Raw genomic sequence first — 14,538 nt, forward strand, 5'->3', positions numbered from 1 at the left:
CTGGAATACCCTGTCTCAGGCAAGATGGAAATATGGCCCCTCAGAAAGGAAGGGAGAGTATAAAAACAGCTAAGACACAAGGCGGACCTCCATAATTTTAGTTAAAAGATCTTGTAGCTTGCTTAAAAAACAGAACACCAAAACCTGAAGTTCTCTGTTGAAGTCACAGAAGCAGGTTTTTATTTTTTAAACATTTTAAATGTCAAGATACTTTTTTTTTCTTTTAAGAAGTTTCTCATTAGTTACAATAATCCACTTTTGAAAGGGACAGCGCAGGGCTCTGCTGTGAACCTCTGGACTGCAATCACAGCCCTTCTCTAAGGGGAGCAAAAGTCACTGATTTATTTTGGTTACGACTTTTTCAGGGCATTTATTCTAGCACAACACATTTCTTAACATCTGTAACAACACAATCAAGTTCTGAGTTTTCTTACACGTAATTTCAATGAGCTGCAAAGCATAACATTTTTGGTCTATCAAGCAATCTAAGATAGTTAAGCAGTGGCTTAGTTTGACCATACAGAATAAGATGTCACGAGCTTGAATTAATTCTTTTCTTACCAACACAAAATTCAGGATACCTCAAGTTTGAGAATTTCCTCCCTAGTAAAAGGGATGCGAACTCTAGCAGCACAGATAAAGAACCACTAACCAGCAGTCATTCAGTTATCCCTGCCAGGGAAATCAACACAGGACCTTTGCACTGCTTCTGATGGTCTTGTCACAAAGACAAATTCCAAGGTAAGAACAAACTCCAGATCACTGCTGCCTAGTCGGACTCTTCAGTACAGCCAAATCTTAGAGAGGTGTGTCCACATTATCAGCTTGAACACAACTGTTGATCTGAAGATTGATCTGAAGACCACAAACAAAAAGGTCTCAAATCCTTGTTTTAGAGGGGGAAGAGTAGCTCCCAATATGCAGAAGGGCAGGCTATTTTGTGGTTTTCCATTCACTGCATTTTAAAGGTACAAAATAATGTCTCTGCAAAGTACAATAACATGTCACTTACTGGTGTTGTGGTCTATGTAATAAACTCCAACCTGAGGGTCATACGCTTCTTCCCATCCTAATGGCAATTCATCACTAATGCAGTCTGCGAACGTTAGTGGTTTAGTATACCTGAAATGCAAAATATTTAGAATTAAAAAAAGAACACTCTCACATGTCAATTCCAAGAAGAAACAAAGTCCCTTTTTGGTATAAAACACTGAAGAAGTTGAAAACTACTTTAAAGCTTCTGCTCTGACTTCGTAACATTCCCCAAACTCTTCCCTTTCTTCATCTGAAATTACATGAAGATGAATTCACTGTGACAGAACTCCCAAGCCTTCCTGGCTCAGGCAGTACTATTCAAAGGAACATGAAAAACTTTGCCAGAAACAAACCCAGTCTCTTCACTAAAAGAACAAGATTGTTTGCAGGCAAGTCCTGTATCCAAATAAGTAGACAAGAAGAGAAGAAGGAAGATGAGAAATATAATTTGCATAGCATGAATAATTAAGACTACACAATCAATAGTAAGTGCTGAGGACTGTGGGACCACTCCGGTCATTTGCATTGCAATATGTTCTGTTTCAATACTGACAAACTAGAACAGTTTCTCCATATCATAAAAACAAGTAATCCACTCAGTCCAAACAAGAATCATTTCCACAAAATTGCTCTGATGAGTTTCAGCACAGGCAGCAGCTCTCTGAAGGCCTGTACAGCTAAAGCAAAGCTCACTTCTGAGCACAGCCTTACAGACTTCAATCACTGAAGCCGTGCTCCTTCCCTCCCTTTGACTCTGAGCTCACAAAGTTCAGCCCATGCCAACAAGGTGAGCTCAGCAACAGGGCCTTGCTTGGGGCAGCAGGCACAGGATGCAAAGCAAAGCACCAAGCACCTTCTCCAGTTGTTATGCTGCACACAACATGAGCAGCGCAGCCAGAAAGAGTCTGAGCAGGTCTGTGGGAAGTCCTTCAGATCCAAAGATAATTCAGGAGGACTGAGAGCTCTGTAAGTTGTAGAGTTCTGAGCACACTTGAACAGAGCTTATCTGGAGGCACTACACAGTGAACCAGGAACCACATTAATATCTGAGAGCCATGCGTCAGCAGAAGAGGGCATTCTAGGAACAAGCCTCCAGATGTTAGAGGTTCAACATAAAACTAGCATTTAAGGTGACTAATGCACGTCCCCAAAACACAACCTGGAAATCTGGTATACAGCAAGACCAAGGTAGAAACATTTCCAGGAAAGCTGCATAAGCCAATAACCTCTCTACAATTACCTGCCTTTGCACTTCGTTGGACACACTGCCTTTGCCATATGAAGCAGTGCATGAATCACCAGTCTCTCAAATGGAAAATCTGAAGAACTACATCACAAAAAGAAGAAAATCAGAACCTCCCAGCACAGAACTGCTGAAAGTCCCTTTATCAGTTGAGTTCCACTGAAAAGTTTGTTTTTACTTTCTAAGAAGAGTATCTTGACTGTTATCAGTATCATAGAACATCCATACAGAAAATGGATTACTCTGAACAGTCTCAGTATTGCTGACAGCTAGATCTGCATTTTCAGGATGCCTTCTTCCCAAACGCCAAGCATGTACTTCAGCTACTCAGTTCTTTCAGCTGGAATCCTGGAGAAGGCAGAAAGGTGGGATCATTCTGTTCTAGCAAGGACAGGAGCTTGCTCAGTTCTGCTGGGAGACTTGCCAGCAGGTACTGGGGCTCAGAAGCACAGAGCCACTCAGAACATCTCCCAAAAAGCACCCACCACCAACCAGACTTATGCTGGCTCCCATTGCTGATAGCAAACTTGCAACTAACCCATTTATGCAGTTAATGAAGTATTCATTAAAGGAAAAACTTGTCATTCAACTAGCAAACAAAGAAGTAATTAGCCTTAGAATTAACAACAATTAATTTCATTTATTACAGATAACACATGTCATATAACTATTTCCCAAATAATTGCGGCTTTAGAACCAAATCACTCTTCTAAACTCCTTCCTTGGTGCTGCAGAAAGAAACTGGCACACATCAAAGAAACAATGCTACAATGGCGGATGAAAGACATGCAATATGTTGCACAGCCAGATTAATGAATAAACAATAACAAGGAAAGAGAGGTATTATTTTCCTTTAAGATAGTGTGATTTGTGCATTTGTTATATAGACAAATATTTCAACTTCCAATAGGAGCCCAAAAATCAAGTGTCTTCCTAAGCACAGCCACAATGCAGCACAATCTATTAAGGTAAGAAAAGGTAAAGCTTTTCTCATACAGCAAGTCACAATTCAGTCAGAGTATGATTTCTGCCAAAACAGCACTGTTTCTGCATATGGGAAATTAAAGCCAGGACACATCTGCAGAACTACTTCTTTTGAAACATCTCATTTGCAATTCACAAAGCTTCCTCACAGCCTCGGAAAAGTCTCATCAACTCAGTAAAATATATTATCATTTAATTGGCCCTCACTGTAGCTAGACTCAACTGTCTAGAAGAATTGACTCCTTTTACCCACTGTGCACACACTACAAGGAAAAGAACCTACAGAAGTAGGTATGCATTCCTCACTGTTCTCGGACAGAGAACCTCCAGACACATTCATCCAAGCTTCCCAGAGGAAAGCAGCACATGTAGAAGCTCAGAAGGTCCTGACCAGGCATGACTTCTGGTCTCCAAAGAGGAAACGAGAATGTGTGTGGGGGTTGCTCACATGCCAAACAACTTTTATTAAACCCAAACTAGTCTAGTTAGAAGTGACTCATAGGCACATCTTCCAGCTACACTAGGTTTGCCCTAACATCTTGCTTGTGGCTGCCTTTTCCCTTTCTCAGAGTACAGAACATTCATTCAGTAAGCTTCAATCAAGGTTGTTTTTTTTGTTTGTTTGTTTTTAATAGGATCATTTAGAAACACAGCACATCAGCTTAGTTTTATCAATTCACAACACCTAAGCTTTTAATGTGTTACTTTTTCATTTGATCTTATTCAGGAAATCCAGCTTTAACTTCCAGCAAGTGTAATGGATCATCAAGGTACCTGGAAACTAGGTGCCCTTAGCAACCAACACCCAGCAGCAAGCCAAGGGCACAGCTTCAGAAACCAATCCTGATAACAGAGGTAAAAGATAACAGCCCCACATGACGTACTAACCTGAGAAGTATCATTCAGTCTTGAGGCAGAGGCAGGAGAGGGGAAGCTGTAGTCCAGGCTCCCACCCATCACCCCGTAAATGCATGGAGACACTTCCACCTCTATGAAATGTTTGCCCATAATAACTCCAGTACTCGTACATCAAATGATTTTCAAACTTCTCTTCCACAGCAGGAAATAGTTTCCCAGCCCTGACTTGCAAAGCCATGCCATTTTTAATGAGAGGTTTCTCTATTTCTTATGATTTTTTTACATATCACCTCCAGCTCCTAGTACAGATAAAACTGGAAGCCAGCATTATCATGCGCAAACACTTCAATTCAATTCAGCTCATCTCAGATTTGGAAAGCGTTTCGACCATCTTCAGCTCTGCTCTTGTCAACCAAATGCCTCATTACACAGGAAACTGAAGGCAAATAAGTCTCGTATAACAAGATTTTGATTGACAGTAGGCTTGTTAAACACAGCTGTAACATCACAAAGGTTTCTTAGTGAAGTAGCAAACAGGTGAAGTGTGCCATTTACAAATTTGAACTTAATACTATAAAGGTATCAGAAATCAATTCCTGCAAAAAAAATCTCCAGCTTTAGGTGAAGCTTCAGCTACTGGATTTCAGTGCCAACTAGAAGCCTCCAGCAATCTGACAGAACCATGGTGCTTTTCAGTTAAGCTGTGTGTACAGACATGTATTTATATACACGCACTTACGCAGGAGACAGCATCACAAAGACAGTTTATCACCCAACAAGGGACTGTCAAGATCCTGCGTAGTATTTAAACCCACTTAATCCCCATATTTGCAGGGTTCCTCAAACCACCACAGCAAAGTCAAGCATCCCAACAGTAGAGCTTTATTTCAAATCAGTTCCATACAGACCACACGGCCAACACAGAAATCCTTCATGACTCTTCACGGGTGAAACTACAGAGTTGGGGATTACCAACAGCACCACGCTGATTGCAGAGCTCAATGCACAAGGAGGTGAGGCAGCTCCTGCAGGCAGCACATCCCTACAGCCACCGCAGTGTCCACCACAGACTGGCAACTGCAGCAGCTGCCTTCAGTTTTTTTTTTCCTACAAGCACACAGCTTCATGGACAAGTACCACCTCAGGTTGGATATTAGGAAAAATTTCTTCTCTAAAGGAGTGGTCAGGTGCTGGAACAGGCTGCCCAGGGAGGTGGTTAAGTCACCATCCCTGGAGATGTTCAAGAAATATTTATATGTTGTACTAAGGGGCACACGGTTTAGTGGGGAAGCATTGTTGTAGGTGGATGGTTGGTCTTTTCCAACCTTGGTTATTCTATGAAACAAGATAAGAAATTACCAGTTCTGGCAAATATTTCAATTCATAACATTTCTGAACCCAACAATTTATGGGAGAAGCTTGAAGTCAGGTTTTATTTTTATAGAGTGACAGAATGGCTTGAGTTGAAAGGGACCTCAGATCATCTAGTTCCAACCCCCACGCAATGGGCAGGGTTGCCAACTGTTAGTTCAAGCACAGGGTCAGGCTGCACAGGGCCCCATCCAGTCGGGGCCAGCGCATCTCCGTAACCACTGTGAGCAGCCTGTGCCAGCACTTCACTGCATCCTCAGTGAAAAACTTCCCCTGGCATCTAATTAGATCTTCCCTCCATTAGTTTAAAACCATCCCCCGTCCTATCGCTATCTACTTGTAAAAAGTTGATTTCCCTCCTGTTTATAAGTTCCCTATAAATACTGGAAGGCTGTAATAAGGTCTCCCTGGAGCCTTCTTTTCTCCAGGCTGAACAAGCCCAGCACCCTCAGCCTGTCCTTGTAGGAGAGGTGCTCAGGCCCTTTGATCATCCTCGTGTTCCTCTTCCAGACCCCTTCCAAAAGCTCCACATTTTTCTTGTGGTGGGGGCTCGGGTCTGGATGCCAGATGGGGCCTCCCAAGGAGGGAAAAGAAGGGGACAATCCCCTCCCTCTTCCTGCTGACCGCCCCTTGTTTGATGCAGCGCAGGACCCTTGGCCCATCGGGTGGCAATTACACATTGCTGGTCCACATTACGTTTTTCATCTGCCAGGACCCCTAGGTCCTCTCTGGGGCTACTCTTAATCATTTTCAACTGCTTTACTTGAATAAACGCTCCACTCAGCATTTTCCTGCATCCCATCTGCCTGACATCCCCTGCTGGCAGCATGGCAGCCCACACCACGCAGACTGGACTGGAGCAACCCAAGAGCCCACCAGCAGCCCCTGGCAGCACACGGTTGCCTTGGGCAGTGCAGAGGTAAGGTGCTGCAGTGACGGCTGCTGCCACTCAGTGGGCTGCTCTGCTGCCAGGAGCCTCACCACAACGGCATATAGGAGTCTTTGTTTTTAATGAGGTCATCCTGTTCTCAAGACAGACGATGATTATTTTTAAACTCAGCATTAAAAATAAAATCTGTCACATTTCTGACAAGTTTTCTAGGACTGGAGCAATCTACTCCTTACAAGAGCTTTTAAAAATAGACTCCCACACATTTATTACTCAAATCTGCAATCCAACCCTCTAACACACTGGGCTATTCGTCTCTATAGTAACTCCATTTTCCCTCAGAGCATCTCCTCTAGCTGCATAGAGGATTACCTTTGGAGGCCAAAGGTGTGGTAGTGAGGAGGCCCTGTTTTGGGATCTTGCTGGCAAAACTTTCCTCACCCACCACCCCGAACTGTGAAACGCTCCCTTGCATTTTGCTCCAGCTGCAATGCAGGGAAAGGTGCTGAGAACAGCTCACCCCTGACAGCCAGCCCCTGAGACATGACAGCGGACAGCTCTGGGCCCCTGCAACCCTCAGCTCCCCAACACTGTGACATTTTTAGCAGGGAAAGTCTCCCCACCTAGGGAGCAGAAAGCAGCCATCAAAAGCCACCAAAAGCTATGAAGAATTGCAGATGGCCAAGTGCTTCCCAGGTAACAGTGAGCAACCTTGAAGAAGCAAGCGCTCATTTTAAAACATTATTAGTTCTACCCAGTCTTAGATGCCCGATGTTACAAGACTAACACAAAGGCTTAGCCCCCCAAAGTGTCTGTATAACCAGAGGAGATGTCACTTCAGTGACTATCAGCTCTTCAGGTGCTTCTGCCTGGTCCCTGTTTTTGCTGGGATAATAGAATAAATAGGAACAGAATTATATCCCTCACATAAAAACAGAGTGGTATGACAAAAAAAAAAAAAGCTTACGTTGTTGCTCTAAACTAAATACACTTGTGTAAGCCTCAACTCAAACATCACCAATACCAGTGTAGTGAAAAAAAACAAGCCAGCACATCACACACCATCTCAAGCAACTCAGACTGAAGGCTGTTCTTTTCAGAAGGATTTCCTTTGTTATCATGGTTAGTGAGCATCTTCACAGCCCCTCAAGGACTTAACTCATCCTCCATCTCATCCCAGCTTGAGAAACTCTGTGCATTGGGTCACTTCTGGAAGAAGCTTATTTTCCAAAGTATCTTCGTTTTAAACAGTTTCATTGACACCCAATAATTCAGCTATGGCCTCTCCTACTCTTTAACCAAGACATGAGAATACACCAAATAGCTCATTAAGGTGAACCTGAGTTGTATCTAAATTGCTAACTTTCAAATTCTTTCATTCTTCTACAGAAATCAGCTGTGTTAGCATCTAGCTGGGCAGCACACAAAGCACAAGGACTTGCAAGGACTCCAGGAATCAGGCTACACCCAGTATTCCAAGCATTCCAAATAAATGAGGGCTGGAACTAGATGATCTTCAAGGTCCCTCCCAACCCAAGCCATTCTGTGATTCCATGAAATACATTTATACATTCAGTAGTAATATTAGATTTATATTACTCAAACAGATTAATGGAAGAATCAAAGTACACAATGTAACACCCCATTAACCCCAGCAAGCATCCCAGTATGTATCAGTCTACTGCTTCAGAGCTGCTTGCTCATTCCACCCATTTTTGAAAAAGCCTTGCACATTCACAAGTTCTGCTTTGGACAGTGACAGTACTGGTCTATCCATTTCTTCTCCACACAGATTATTCACCTTTGAAAACAGAAAACTACTAAGTTATTTGTGTGGAAAAGACTATCAAAAACCAGTTACAGGTTTTCGATCATTCCTAGAGATTAACAAACTGGCTCAGCTAGCATGAGAGAGGCAGGAGGTCAGTCATACTCTCTTAATCACTCAAATGCAAAATTCCTGAGATAGTTCAAGGTTAAAAGTCAGGAAATAGGAGTTAGGGCTTCTCACAACATTAACTTGCCTGCCAGCCTGTATATCCTGCATGCTTTCCAGGACTGATTAAACAAAAGATATAAAAGTGTAAGGTACAACTCTGAGAACAGTGCAGCACTACCACACTTAAAGCATGCAAGAGTTTGAGTTTAACCATGCGAGTCATTCAAGCATCTTTGGTTTTAAACAGTTAGGGCTGGTTTTTCTTGTTATTTTCTTCTCCCTCAAAGGAGTCCTATTTCAGTTCTTCCAAGATCAGAAGCAGCCTTCCCACCTGCAAAACCTGAATAGATGAATTAAAATCAAGTCAGGTCTCCCTTTCACTCAGAAGTTCAGCTGCTTTGGAAGAGAGGGATCTTCACTTCATAGCAAGTGGTAAGTTGTCTACCAAGCATCCAGACTAAGTAGTCCGACTAGTTTCTTGATGTATTTTGGAGATTAGGAACTGGAAGGTTTGTTTCTGTTCTTGCAGCCTGCACTCCTCTGAAAGGCTGCCTACAGAGTGTGGTCAGCAACAGTTTACAAAGGCAAGATGCCTCGGAGATAAAGAAGAGTATAGGACACCCTTTCCTGCTCACCTCCAGCTTGTACAGCAGGGAGACAATAGCTACTTTCTAAAATAAATATATATATGTTTGAGACTTTGGCAACGTGGAAAATACTGAGCAATATGCCTCAGCTTTCAGGAAGCTATTACACCAGGGATGGCAGCGTGCACGCAAAACTCAGTAGTGGCAGCAGAGTAGGCACTGAGCTGCCCATTTGGAAGTGATTTTTGGTTCACCCTGCAAACAGACATTGGCAGGCACTCTGAATTTACACATCATGCACTTCGTACTATTTGGCAATTAAAAACCTGAATTCTTCAAGGAACAGCACACATTGCCCCATTTCTACCAGCATGTTCTATCCCTGCTGAGGAAAAAAAAATACAGAATGATAATGAATGATTCCTGCTCCCTCACTTGATAGGGTCCTGGCAGTTCTGAAGTCCCATCCACACAGGTTCAGCAATGGATCCTATCAAGCTACAGGAGCCCCAGAGAGATCAAGGGCAGTTAGAGGATGCCTATTACTCCCTTAATGTCTCCATGACCTCAGCACTGCCAGATGGGAGCCACAGTTTTTCTGTCAGCCTCTACGAATCAGAGAGGGTTGGTCAGGATAGTCTTGGAGCAATGGAAAACACAAACAAAACATTTCTAGTTGGAAAGCCATTCTGAATTCAAGATACAGGACACAATAGTTAAGCATAAACATTACCCTGGGAACTGCAATACATGCCATTCTGCTCAAGAAAGGCAAGCCAAAACTACTTCAAGAGGCCCACGTAAACAATTCCTAAGAGCATTCCTGGGGCATTTCTTCAAGAAGTTAGTTTTTAAGTGAAGCAGGTTACCAGTAACGCAATTTATTACATCAACAAAGGAAAAGTACTGATACAGCTACATCTGAACTGGAAGAAGCAGAACACTTCATCAACACTAAGATCAAGAATGGAACATTGCCTACCATATTACACATGGAGCATTCAGCACTCTCAGTTTCCAAGATTTCTCATCCACGAAGTAGCCATTCTCACACCTGCCCAGCCGTGAGCTTCAGGCACCAGCACAGCCTCAGACAGTATGATCACAACAGTACGACCCCGAAAACATTACTGAGAGCAGTGACTGCTGTTTCTGGTGGTAATGCAATTTCTTGGTAAAGTCATACTGTTTTTAAGTAATAAGCAGAAATGTCAAAGAAGAGCAGATGTCTAACAGTACCATGGGAGAGTAGAGCTTCAGGGGATAAGAAGCCTAAAAGCATCAGGGTAAGAATAGGTTTATCACTGTTTTCATCCTGGGAAGCACAGCAACATTTACCAAGTAGTTATGCCTAGTAAGAAACAGAAAGAAACAACTCCCAGCCATGCTTAGCACCATGAATAGTACAAAGCCCAAAAAAATAGAAGCTCTACTTCTATTGCAATGGAGTCAATACAGATCAACAGCTACTGAAGTTTACCTGCTCATTTGAGGACAGCAAAAGTGAGATTTGCATTATCAAGTGATTGAATTCGCATTCAAGTGAGTTGAATTGACTTACTCTTCTAAAACATCATTAATTTTGAATAACCCATTGCCTGTTTTGCCAACAGACTAGGACTGTGTTAAGGTAGAAGCTGGAACACTCCTTGCATTTGCCCTCTCCACCTCTCACCCCTCTCAAAAGCCTCCTGCCATCCTTCTGCCCCACGTTCCACTAGGCACAAGAAGAAGAATCAAGTCCCAGTGCACAGACCAGAGACCTGGGAACCGCAGCTCAGACAAACAGGAGCAGGACAAGGGCTTGGGTGCTGTGTGTGTTCAAGACTCCCCAGCAGTGCCACGGTTTCTGTAGAAGACTGGTGTAGAAGACTGAGAGAGACGACAATATTCCTGAATTTAGTACAACTTTCACTGTATTTTGAATTGCACCTTGTCTCTGACTGGGATGAGCAGTCTGCACACATTCAACATTTAGAGTATTTTAAGACAAGATACAGAAGCAACATATGTTATTTTTTCAGAATTCAAGGGAAAACTCCTTATGAAAATTACATTTCTCCAAACCATTTCCAACTCAAATATTGTTGCAGGGAGTATTATCTGAGGCTTTTTATGAGCACAACGCTATGGATTTAATCTGTATCAATTGTTCAAAGAGGATGGGAATAGAAAGGCTCAGCAGTTAAGTACAAGCAATAAACCAGACCGTGACAAATTGTAACCGGGTGCCAAAAATGCAAGGTGGCATCTTTAAAGTGTGTGTGCCTGTGCATGTGGGTGTTAAATTGTCATCTGTTTGGAATGGGAAACTGACACAGTTATTTTGCTGCAGAAATGAGAATGCTGCATGCTTTGGCCTAAAGCGATTAACCAGGTTTGTACCTAATGAAGTGTGTCCCAAGTTTATTTATTTTTAGCGCCGGATCTCCAACTGGACTCTACAAAGCTACCCACAATCAAAGCTTTTTTTGGCTACTCCTCAGAAGCACACAGCTTTTCTTACCAGCAAGTGAAGACAGCATAGATGCTCACATTCCATGCTGCCACATAAGCACTTTACTGCCTATATACCTCTTCAAAAAGCAGTGCTAGTGCCCTGTGTGTAACCGCAAGCTGTGCAGCAGGGGAAGCACATTGCCCAAAACTGAGATGTACACTGGAGAGTAGATATAATCTAACTGCACCTGAAACACAGGCAGCATCTATCAGTAGTTAATTCTCCCGTGCCACCTGCCTGCCCCGCAGTACTGCAGATACTTGTGGGATCATGCAACCTGGTGTTATTTCCATTTCTTTTTATCTGCTGCATCTGACCTCCCGAAGGGAAGGCAGTGCCCCCACCACTCAGCAGCATTGACATCCATTTCCCACATTAATATTTTCTTTTTTAAAGGGAACATTTCTACCTAGTGCTAGCTTCCTACACTCATTACCAAGTTCCTGCTTCATAACCGGTGGTTAACCAGCAGGGGCAAGAGTATCTCCATTGCTGTGAGCAGAGGCCACACCTCGCAGTACCAGCTGAAAATAGAATTCTAACGATCATTAGCACACATCCAAATTCCTAGCACACATCAGATCTCTTAAAAGGAAAGTCTGATAACTGAGAAAACAGTTCTGACCAAACACTGTAAGAGAAGCATTTATAAACAAGTCATCTAAGACAACAGCAAACACTACAATTTCCTTTAACGGAAGATAAGCAGCACAGAAGTTCACATAACCAGAAGACAGACATTACTATTTTATCCCTGTAGAGAAAACAAATTGAGTTTAAGTATCTGCTCCCAAAGTTGCAGCAGCCTCAGTTCTGGAAGTGCCACAGTCACAGCCAGCTGCAATGGAAGTACGGTTCCTTCAGGAATGCAGCATTTATCATTTCATAGCACCTATTCATAGTAATAAGTGTCAATTTCTTTTTCGTACTACAAGAATTGTTTTACTGTATTGTGAAGCTATGTACTTTTCTGGGATGTGCTCCAGGATTAAACGCAACAAAAAAAGCATTTCAGAAAAGAATCCATTTGTTCTTAGGCAGTGCAATTTCTTTAACTAAGCACTCCATGTGAGTGTACAAGATCACATGCCGGTAGAGGGAAGGAAGGGAGAATCTATAGCACAAATACACTGACAACTGAGCCAGGCAAATAGTTGCTGCCATGAAAAGCAGCTCTCCCACCTTCCAACCCGCACACCCTGCCCTTGGCCCTGGTTCCTTCCCGCAGCTCCGCCCTCCCCTATCATACCCCCAGGCCCTCCCACAAGTTGCTCCCCAGATTTTAATGAGAGCCAATTCACCCCTGAGTTACTGGGGCTCTCTACAGTCAGCTGCACACCAGGAACAGTGACGGTCCTAGGGAAGAGAGTGCAGCCCTTGTTGCTGGTGAGGACGTGAGGACCTGGTGAGGTGCGTGACTGCTCACCAGGATGCTGGGAACCCAGCTTCTGTATGTGCTTCATCGCCACAGCACTGTAATTTAAGTTGGTCCTCCTGAGTGGCCCACCTACCCCCAGCTGCCAGATCCAGCCACACTAATGCATCTACACTCATTATTACTTATAAGCGAAGAGCACAGAAATTGTCAGCTTTAGCAGCAGGTCCCCCAAATCCCTGCCCACCAGCAGGAGCTGGCTGTGCTGCAGGGACAGCTGTGCTCCCGGCAGTGACACACTGCAGGACACAAGGAGCTGTCTTGTTGCAGCCCTGGGCAGCCAAGCAGCCCACTGCACACGGCTGGCAAAGAACGCACTTGCTGGCTGCACCTTTTCATCTCGATAAGGATTTTCAAGGTCATGTTTGTTTCCCTCCTGGCTCCGGTGAAATCCCAGGCACGCAGCCCGTAGCCGCAGCACGTTCCCACCCCGCATGTCTCCTAGGTACCAGCACAACCTGTCACATTCCTCCACACCAGCACATCCTGTCTTGTCAGCTGGCTCCTTGGGCTCAGAAACACCTTGCTAACTGTATCCTTTTCTCCTGGGAGCGAGCGGCTGCAGCACCCTGCCGCAGGGCTGGAAGTGGTGTGGAAGGTGCCAGCCTGGGAGCCTCCTCTGCCCAGCACTCATTCCTGCACACGCAGCAGGACCACAGGCCCTCACTGCACCAGGCAGAATGCATAGGTAGCTTCCAAAAAAAAAAAACAACAACAACATAGTGCTGCCCGCTCACAGGGCGAGCTAATTATACAAGCTGTTAGGCATGTATGCATGCACCACAGTGCTCTGAGTCATTAGAGCATGGGATTTATACTTCACTGCACGCATCTTGCTCTTTGTGACCATGTGCCTAGATACAGCCAGAACGAACACAACTATCTGGAATGTCTGCAGCTCGCCAACCAGCCTATCTGAATGCAAAGCTGGGCCGCCCCGAGCCTGACTGGCTGCATGTGATTCGGCTACACATCCAGCTTTCCCAACACTGTTTAGAATCCCTATTCCTTCCCCCCCCCCCCCCCATTCAAGAACAGAGTGCAGTGCAATGGTTAAGTCATGTTCTTTTCTTGCATTATAAAGGCAACTCGAGTGCTGAGGAAAGCCAGGCAGTGCGGGTGATCCCAGAGGTGAACATGGGAAGCCCACCCCCCTCCTTGCGTTCACGGACCCGTTCCTATGGCAGCAGCCGCTGCTCCTCAGCTGATGGCAATTCCCCCCATTCAAAGGCACCGGGCCCAACACCACAGCATGCCTGCCTCAGCAGGCATGTTTCTGACCTTCAGTCACTTGGCTTTCATTTACAGGAGCCCACATGTCCCCAGAGAGCCCAGGACAGCAGCCCGCAGCACTACATCCTGCAGCACTGATGCCCACTGCCACCTCCAGCTAATTGCCACAGTCAATAGGAAGTGACATAGAGTAGGACAGTGTGTGCTCAGCACTTTGGTTTGGTTCTCATTTACTCCTGTGCTCATTAACAAAGCATCAGGGTGTATTCTATGTAAAAACAAATAACAGTAGCTATGTTTTACGTGGATTAGATGTTGTTTCTGACATTTCTCTTCTTTAAAAGAACTTCTGCTAAGGATCTCACTTCACCTTCTTCAATCTCCAAGCATCTGACATTACCTCTAAACAAGCTCTATCCCCCTCATCCAGTCTGCCTCAGCCCCACAGCGTGGCTCCAATCTAG

The 14,538-nt window shown here is 44.2% G+C and overlaps 1 protein-coding gene across 2 annotated transcripts in view; it reads right to left on the reverse strand.

The window, feature by feature from the left end:
* WWC1 (WW and C2 domain containing 1) overlaps positions 1 to 14,538 on the reverse strand; it is a 63,563-nt gene that overhangs the window by 34,721 nt on the left and 14,304 nt on the right. For both annotated transcript variants that reach the window (XM_090150630.1, XM_031598028.2), the window contains exon 2: positions 1,013 to 1,122. Coding sequence is in view for 1 of the 2 variants with exons in the window: in XM_031598028.2 (XP_031453888.2) it covers positions 1,013 to 1,122 (110 nt within the window). In the remaining variant the exon portion in view is untranslated. The remainder of the gene's footprint in view (positions 1 to 1,012; positions 1,123 to 14,538) is intronic.

This window comes from Phasianus colchicus, chromosome 15 (genome assembly GCF_987193195.1).
Source record: "Phasianus colchicus chromosome 15, bPhaCol1.hap1.1, whole genome shotgun sequence".
NCBI lineage: Eukaryota > Metazoa > Chordata > Aves > Galliformes > Phasianidae > Phasianus > Phasianus colchicus.